Genomic DNA, 9147 nt, shown 5'->3' with positions numbered 1-9147 from the left:
ATACCCTTTAAAATTGGTTTTTTCTTCTTAAATACTCCCTCTGTCCCTTTATTTTTGCTCCATTGCCATTTTTTGAGTCAAACTTTGAAAACTTTGACCATAATTTACCGTTAATTTATAAAAGATAATATAGTCATGAGTGGTCTTGTTAGATTCGTCTCATTGTATATTTTATTAATATCATGTTTTTATAATTTCTATGTATATGAAAATAAAGATATAGACGTTTTAAGACGCGTCTTAAAGACCGCGCACAGTCAAATAGGGCAAAAAAATAGGGATAGGGGGAGTAATATTGTTACAAACCATCTTATAAAACCCCGGATTCTGACGGTTGACTAGCATTGCCGGCGTTGACCTAGTATGTGACCAACTAAACCCCCTTTTCAGTTAATTTTTCCCCTTTTCCCTCCGTTATTACTTCTTCTCTCCTCCACCCCAATTGAAGCACTGCGACTGGAATTTCACCATTGAAGCTCAGACCTGATGCCCAGACGCAATTGAGGCAAGTACTACTTTATTTTGTAAAGTTTGAGGAAGTAATTCCATGTATACCAAAATTAGGGTTCATACATATGAATTCGAATTTGTTGTTAAATTAGCCTTTATTAATTCGAATTTTTACTACTCCCACTCAACTGGTTACATGTATACTAAAATTAGACTTTATTTGATTTAGTCAATTATTGAACTATTGATTTTGAATTTTGATACACTGGTTAAGTAATGAACTGATTTTACCTTTTGTTAATGTGTGTATTGCTTATACTTGATATTGATATACTTCGTATGTAATTTCAATTTTGCAATACTTGATACTGATATACTTCTATGTAATTTTAATTTTGGTGTCAAATTTACAACAAATGTTTGATGTCTTTGATGTACCAGCACTGTTTGAATGCAATAAGGAAGCAGGAGAAAATGCAATACTCTGAAGAATGGAAGTCGTTATTTCCGATTTCTTCGGTTCATTCTCCTCCCCTCCTCCTTACCAAAAACCCGTCTTTATTGGGACCGCTGTTCTTCAATCCCGTCCCTGAGTCTTTGTCCCTTCTCTTCTCGTCGCCTGATCTCTCTCCTCCTTTCATCCCTCCTCCTCCACACCTCTCTTTACCCAGATTCCTTCAAGTTTCCACATCCCATGACGTCCTTCCTACCGTTGCCTCTGCTATTTCCGCTTCCTTAAACTCTGAAGAGCATTGTAGAAGCTCCAACTATATCCCCCATAACCGTCTTGAGCCCCTATACTGCCCCAACGATCAGGTTTTTGTTTTCTTTCCGACAGGGTCCAATCTTGATTGTGTTGGATATCTTGTTTTATCAGTAAGAGATTCCAAATTGGTTGTTGATTTTAGTACAGATGGTTCTGTTTTGACTTCCCAAATTAAATTTGATCATCGGATTGTTCAATTGACAGCGTGCTCTCTTAGTGATTGTACATTTCCTGATGTGGGGGGTCCTGCTTGTGTTGGTTTCTTATTGGCTTGTAATATGTATGCTGCTAATTGGTTTAGTGTTCGAACTAGTGGGCACTGTTTAGACTCCAAGAAGCCTGCTTTGGTTTTTATGGGCAGTAAGAAATTCACAAGTAGCATGGTGGCTTATGCTTGTTGGAATCCACATCTGCCTGGAGAGTGTGTGATCTTGTTAGAAAGTGGAGCATTGTTTTTGTTTGATATGGGTTCTTGTGTGGATACAAGGTTTAAAGGGAAAAGAATCAAAGTTGCTTGGGATGAACTTGGTGAATCAGCAGGTAGTGGGTGGTTCAGTTGTGAATTTAGCTGGCATCCGAGAATGCTGGTCGTGGCAAATTCAAAGGCTATTTATGTGGTTGATTTAAGATTTGGGAAATGTCAAACAAGCTGTTTATTGAGGATTGACATGCTTGGAGTGAGTGACCTGCATGCGAAGGATAAGTTTGTTGTGTTTTCAAAGGCTGGAAATGATGGTTTCTTCTATACTGTGGCTTCTGAGCAATGGCTATTTTTATGTGATGTTCGCAAACCGCTATTGCCAGTTCTTAGATGGGCTCACAATGTGCATGAGCCTCGTTACATGACTGTTTTGTCTCTGTCTGATCTGAGATCCATGCCACACGATAAAGATGCAGGAGCCTCTGCTGTTATCTTAGGATCATTTTGGAACAATGATTTCAGTCTTTTCTGTTATGGCCGTCCTCACCCTGCTACTGCAAAATCTTTCTCTAGTAAAATTTCAAATTTCTCGAATTCTTTTTATGCATGGGAGCTTCCATCACCTCTCTTGTTGGCTGGTCAGAATTGCCACTGTGGCAGTTGTCTTTTGAGGGAGGAATTTGCAAAGGATGATCTTCTTGAGTGGATTGAATGGCAACAGAAAAGGGAGTCAGTTCTTGGCTTTTGCATTCTGAACAAGCATCTCTCTTCTTTATTACCGAAGGCCGGAGAGCATGGGGGTTTTACACTTTTCCGATTGATGTCCACTGGAAAGCTTGAATCTCAGCAATACTGCGCCTCTTGGAAAATGGCAAGGATTGTGGCAACCACACATGGAGAAGTGAATCCTCTCAAAGATTCTTTGTTATGCTCTATGGGTGATGAGATATATAGATATCCCAAGAGGTTCCGCTACATTAAACTTGAGAACCTTAATTATCATTTGAATAGTAATCTGGCCAAACTATTGTTTACCAAATTTAAGAACATTCCAGCTTCCGCAGGCGTAAAGAAATTCTCTAATGAACGTTTCCATATAATTATGGGTGAGAAATTAAAGTCATTTGGCTGTGATCCACCAATGTCATTCCTTTCAGTTGCTGATGTTTTCAGGGATGTTGACATGCCAACAAGCCTTTATGAAATTGTGAGTAGACTAATGTGGACCTCCTTACCTATGAATATTTTGGAGGTTGCTTTTCCAGAGTATAGTGAAGTTCTTGAAGTTGAACATAAAAAGTTTTCTCTGGATTTTCCAGTCATTCCTGACCAAAACCAGTCTCCTCCTTTCTTTCTAAGAGACCCTTCCCACTTCACTAATCAGAGGTCAGGCAGAGGACGACGCAGTGAAGATTTTGTGGGTCCTGTTTTTCCTCTTCCGGCATTAGTTGTTCTGAATGAGATCTCAAGATGTGGATATTCTTTCGTGGGTGAAGTAAATGAATTCTCGCCTGAAGACATATTTACCCAACAATGCAAATATGTAATGCGTTTGACCAAGGAATTGGGCACCCTTATTGTTGGTGACAAACCGGACAATTACCGTGCAGCATCACTCAAGGAAGACAGGAATGAGTCAGAACCAAGACCGGTATTCATGTATAAGCCATCTGCATTTTTGGATGAAATTGAGGAACATACGGTTTCTGATTTAGGGGAGAGATTCAATACAATAGTTGCTAAGTTTGCTGAGGATGACAATGATTTCTTTGCTGGACTTTGCCCAATGGAACTAAAATATGATGATGCCAAAAAGATGGAGTTCTCTGAGGCGGAGTCAAGTGCGTTCAAATTATTAAAAGAACAGTTTTCACACTGGCAGAATGACTTTATGCCATACCACAATCTTCAAGTGCAACTTCAAAAAAATCAGCCACATTTGAGACCTGCAAAGTAATTGCAGGATCTGAGACATTCTACAGATGATTTGCTTCTGATTTTGCTGATTTATGCATTTCCCTGCACAAGAATCAATTGTAGTGTAGAATATGTACACTGTAGTCATAAGATTTATATGTGATACGCAAACACAAATTTTGGTAGCATCAATAAATTTGCTCAATTACTGGTATTCTGATTATGCATCTGCATTTTTCTTGTTGAATTTTTTGGGTTGAAGTTAGTATTAGTTTTATTTGAAGTAGGGTCATAGAAGTTGCAGCCTAAAATTAATTTAAAAAACCGTTTCACTATGTAAAGGTTCTATTTTAGTCTACCAACTTGACTGCATTAACCGGATTAAGAAAATTGTTGTTGCTGCAGTAATAAGAAAACCGATATATTGGGATATGGGCCAAGTGAACTGAATTACCTCTACTTCTTGAACTCAAGCGAATTGATAAACTGCATTATAGCTTTGTGGGTACAAAATTCAACATTTTTGTTGATTGGATATATTTTGGTTATTTGCTGTGCATGAATCCAAGAAATAAAGTACATGCCTAGATTTCCATTGGAACCAGGTAAGTTTCTCACTTGCAATTTCTTTCGTTAATCGTTTTTTCCCCCCTGGGTATTATTGCATTCCTTTTACTTGAAATTTTGCACCTTTTTTTTGGGTTTATTATTATTTTAATTGTATAATTTGTGATGTTCATTGTAGAACTATTGACTGAAACAGTGAAACGGGTAATTTGTACTTTTATAATTTATATTTTCATGAGTTTTGTTGAAATCAATTTAATAGATGGGTGTATGTATTGGGTTTTCTTGCTTTGTTGGATTGTTATTTTGTTGATTAGTTTGATGGTGGAAATGAACAGTTTGCTGGGAAATTGAATGTGCAGCTGTTTCGATTCTTTTTCTTAATTTGGTATTATACAAAATTTGTACTCCGAAATCAGTCTACAAAACTCGGTTTACTGCTATTAATTTGTAAGAATTAATTTAAATATTGCTCCAAAAAATTTCAGTCAGATAAAAATTTCATAATATTGTCTAAAGTCTAAACATGCTAGAAAATATATATTTTTACTGCCCCTAATTTTATGAAACACACATCATCTCCAAAATTGGCCGTCGAAAGATAAACTTGTCTGTCCGCCTTTCTGGTGTGAGTTGGGAATCTCAGGATTGCGATTACTGCTGACTTGCTGCTCAATTTTGTTGGCATAGTTCTTTCTGCTCTAGCCCATAATCACAACATTCGGTGGTCAAATCATATCCTTAATCCCCTATTTGACTTCGTTCTTTTTATTAGTATTTTTAATACTATGTTTGTCCTATAAATCTATAATCAGCAATTTGTAAATCTAATATTATAGTTTAATGACATTATTCATTAATTCCTCTACCAAAAGTTTATTCAGCTTAGTGACACCATACAGATGCGGCTAATTCTGTCGACAATCTGATTTATCAACCAGCACAATTCCAAACAAATGTTCTATTTGTCTTTGGTCCCATAGTGGATAAGTTCATCGCCAAGCAAAATGTAGTAGCCTTTAAGTACTCCCCTATTGATTTAAGTATAACACTTTGTTTGGATAGAATGAAATGGAAGGAAAATAAGAGAAGAGAAGAGAAAGGGAGGAGGATAATTTCTCTTGTTTGGGTAAAGGATTGGGGGAAGGAAGGGGAAGGAGAGGGAGGGATTTATCCTCTCTCTTTAATATGTATAATCCCTCTAAATTTGGAGAAATTTGGAGGGAAAATGGAGCTCACCTTTTTCCTCCCTTTCTCTTCCCTACCCTCTCCTTCCTTTCCATCTTTGCTATATAAACAAAGCGTAAATGTTTCAGCCTGAGTCTTTCTTATGATGCATCATACTGCTTGTGTTGATGAAGTGGTGATATACTGATGTGGGCCCATGTGGCACCTTATTGTGATTATTGTACCTAGTCTTTTTCAACGTTTTTGTGGTAAAATATGGATGTTAAGGAGGAAATTGTTTATTGATGTCATTTGAGGTAATAGAATTTGAATTTGAACAGTTGAAAAATGAGGCATTCGATATGTGTGTGAGTTTTTTTTTTTTTTTGTTGTTGAAAATCTTGTAGGTAAATGCCAACTTTTTTTTTAATACTGCCCATCAGGGGTATTTAGTAAAATTTTTGAGGGAGTGGGAGGATGAGAGGGGTGGGGGAGGTGGGGAGAAGGTGAGGATGAGGATGAGAGAGAAGGAATAATATCGTCCAGACGTCCACTACCTTTGACAGTGAAGGAAAGGAAGAGAGGGGGGGGGGGTATATTTCTAATTCTTATTTCCTGGTTGGCTGCTATTTTTATGTACATATATTTGCTAGATAATTAATTTTTTAGCTCTCTAATTGACCTTTTAGTTGGTTGTTATTTTATTTAGATTAGAGGATTTGTTTGGAACACTCTCATTTAGGCTACTTATAGGGCATTTTTGAGTTAGGATTAGGGGCTTTGCTTTGAACTCTCATTGCTAGATCACAGATATATGGTGGTAAATAGTACATGTAAAAATACATTATGGTTTGCTTTGAATGATTTGTTAAAGATCTAACATAGTGGACCTTTTCATCCTACCCTCTTACCAAGTTACTGTGTATGCATTATTACTTGGACATGGCTACAAGTGTATAATACAACACCAAGAGTATTAGCAATATGTACAACATTTCTTTCTTTTTCTGACATTTTGTTTTAACTTCTGCAGCGTTGCTACTGATTATTTTAACATTGTAGTAGAAATCATTCCTCCATTATTTTGAGTTAATGCTTTTTTTTTTTTTTTTTTTTTTTTTTTTTTTTTGGGCAGCGATGATTTGTTCAAGTTGTTGCTAATTGCAATTCATTTGTTGGAAAGTTGTGTCTTCTTTTCAGATTTGCAGCACGCTTAACTTTCCTTCTACTCATCTTATTCATTGTTCTTAAATATAACTTTGGTTGCTGTTAAGCTGAAGCGGTTACAATTTGTTCTTTATTTATTATTTAAATTAATTTTTGAATTTTCCAGGACAAACTTTCACCTCTTAAATATCAGTTTTGGTAGCTCCTCGTTACTAATTCATCGTTTCTTTAATTTTTTGAATTTTCCAGGACAAACCTTCTTTTTTTGTCTTAGATATACTTTACTTTTTGTCTACAGTTGTAACTATTATTTCCCTTTTCTTCTTACCAAATAATTGGTGGTGGTTAATCTGTGAAATTTACTATGTTTATTGTTTGATTTTGTGGTTTTTATGATGTTGAATTACAATTACGATTTTATCAAATTATCAATATGCATGTGATATCTACTGTTAATTCCTCTGTTCCTGTTTACTTAATCTAGCTGATTGTCATTGTAGTTTATGAAATAGGCAAATAACAACCTAACTTAGCTTCCATGTATCATGGGGCACTTCACTTTCTGTATTTTTCTTATAATCTGGTTCCATCTTATGGATAAGGATAGAAAATGCAAGGAGGTCAAAATGAAATATATGTCTTACGGATCACTGGAAAAATCATAGAAGAAAGTATTTTTCTTGCTATTGTTTCCTAGGATTGGACTTTTTTGTGCCTTCTCCATATGAACAAATAATTTCACAACATGTCTATCTAATGAAGTTTTCTTTGCTTGTATTTTGGAAAAATAGCACTTCAAACTTGACAAATCTCATGCTGCTCTCATCTTTATACACAAGGCTGAAACTTAAAAATATTTTAAGATAACCGACGTGGAACTAGATCAACTAGCTCCTTGGTTCAAGAAATTCATGGTGAGATTCTTCAGTCGTGTACTCAAGATTTTCTTTGCCTGTTTTATATTTTGTAGTAGCTACCCATTCTCAATCAGCAAATTGTTGCAGGATGGATTGCTTTTGTTGTAGATCCTGTATTTTTGGTTCTTCTGCATTAGGTGTTAATTTATTACTGGTTTTATGCAATTACAATTTAACTGTTAGTTTCGATTCAGCTTTCATAGTTTTGTACCTAAAATTTCATGTTTTAGATATTGATCTATTTGTTAATTTTCATGTTTTCTTTCCTCAATCAAGCCATATGAAAATTTATTATGGATATAATGAGTTGTATTAATTAAGCCTCGTAAAATTGGAAGTAATATCGTACTTTGGTTTTCAGAAAATTTGACGAATAAACCTAAACTCCCTGATAAGAATTCTGCACTCATTGCTGTTATTGCTTACAAGGTATGTGTTTGCTTAAAAAATTAATTGAGCAGAATTGGTGCAAGTTAATATGAAATATAGCTTGGAAAATTCTGTGTTTGATATGTATATTGTCTGCTGTGTTATTTAATTTTTCCAGGCTTCACCCAATTCAATTTGAGTTCAATTATAACAGTTTCTGGAAAAAGTTAAAAAAAAATAAAAATTGATTGATGTGATAGTTGATAAATATTCTTAGGCAAATCAAAAGCCATAGGAGGGAGATGATGATGATGATAAAAATGATATTGAAAGTGATAGGCCTTTTCTTTGCAGTTGCTGTAGGTGTTTCCTATCAACCTAATAGTTTTCTGTACTTCCTTTTTTTTTTTACATCAATTTGTTTGCAATTTTGTTCTTCTCTCCTCAATCTTAGTTACTCTCTCTAAATTGTGCTTGGTCATCTTCCTCATCTTTGGTAAGTTATTTGATTTTACCTAAATTAATGAATTGTCGTTCTTGTTAAATTTGAATTCGTTTCGTTTTCGTTCCTGAGTAATAAATTTCGTTGTTTCTTTTGAATTGTTGTTGCTCCTCTTTTTCTTTCATTTCGCTTTCTCTCTCTAAAATTGGGGTTTGAGAAGATGTAAATGTAATCTCATTTCCCCCATCTCAATCCCCTATTCCATCCCAATTTGCTAGGGTATTGGTCTGACCCTCTGATTTTAATCTCTCTTTCTTTTGATCTTCTTGTTTTGCAGGTTGATGTAGCTTACCTGTGTTCTTGGGACTGTTGATAACTTGTGATATTATTCCATCAGACCTTACTGTTCTGGTAATTGTGTGGCCTTTTGAATGTTGCTACATATAGCGTTGATGCCTTCTTCCAATGGTCTATTTCCTATCAGTGTGTTCTCTTCCTTCCAAGACCTTCCTGTTCAGATTACCTGGTCTGCATATGCCTTCTTCCTGTTCAGATTACATGCCATAGAACATCTATCTATGCAGACCAGGTAATATAGTTGTACGTCTTTTTAAGAAGCATGGTCTTTGAGGTTCTATGGAAGATGGATGCCGTGCCATTCCAAATGATTTTTGGAGCTTTTGCTACAACGAGCTCAAGAGGCTGACTGGAAACTTCAAGGAAGTTCTAGGAAAAGGAGGCTTTGGTGCTGCTTACAAGGGTGTTCTGGCAGATGAGAGAGTAGTTGCTGTGAAGAAACTAGATAATGTTGTGCAAGGAGATGATGAAATTTGAGGAGTGAGCATATGAACCTTGCTCTCAACTGAAATCCTTCTTGGCTGGGAAGAGAGGTCAAAAGCTGAAATAGGCACGGCTAAAGGTTTTGCATACCTTCACCCGGAATGTCGAGAATGGGTTATCCATT

The 9147-nt window shown here is 35.8% G+C and overlaps 1 protein-coding gene across 1 annotated transcript; it reads left to right on the top strand.

Moving 5' to 3' along the window:
* Window positions 1-314: 314 nt before the first annotated feature.
* Window positions 315-3777, top strand: LOC110716278. Its single transcript, XM_021894886.1, has 2 exons — window positions 315-505; window positions 892-3777. Exon 2 carries the CDS (start codon window positions 925-927, stop codon window positions 3592-3594), a length of 2670 nt encoding a protein of 889 aa, XP_021750578.1. The 5' UTR covers window positions 315-505; window positions 892-924; the 3' UTR covers window positions 3595-3777.
* The last annotated feature ends 5370 nt before the right edge of the window (window positions 3778-9147 follow it).

The sequence above is a fragment of the Chenopodium quinoa genome, unplaced genomic scaffold (assembly GCF_001683475.1).
Source record: "Chenopodium quinoa cultivar QQ74 unplaced genomic scaffold, ASM168347v1, whole genome shotgun sequence".
NCBI lineage: Eukaryota > Viridiplantae > Streptophyta > Magnoliopsida > Caryophyllales > Amaranthaceae > Chenopodium > Chenopodium quinoa.
This window is presented reverse-complemented; position numbering and strand designations above follow the sequence as displayed.

Bases quoted from the DNA above. Each gene is read 5' to 3' on its own strand.
- LOC110716278 (XM_021894886.1), top strand. From the start codon at position 925: ATGCAATACTCTGAAGAATGGAAGTCGTTATTTCCGATTTCTTCGGTT.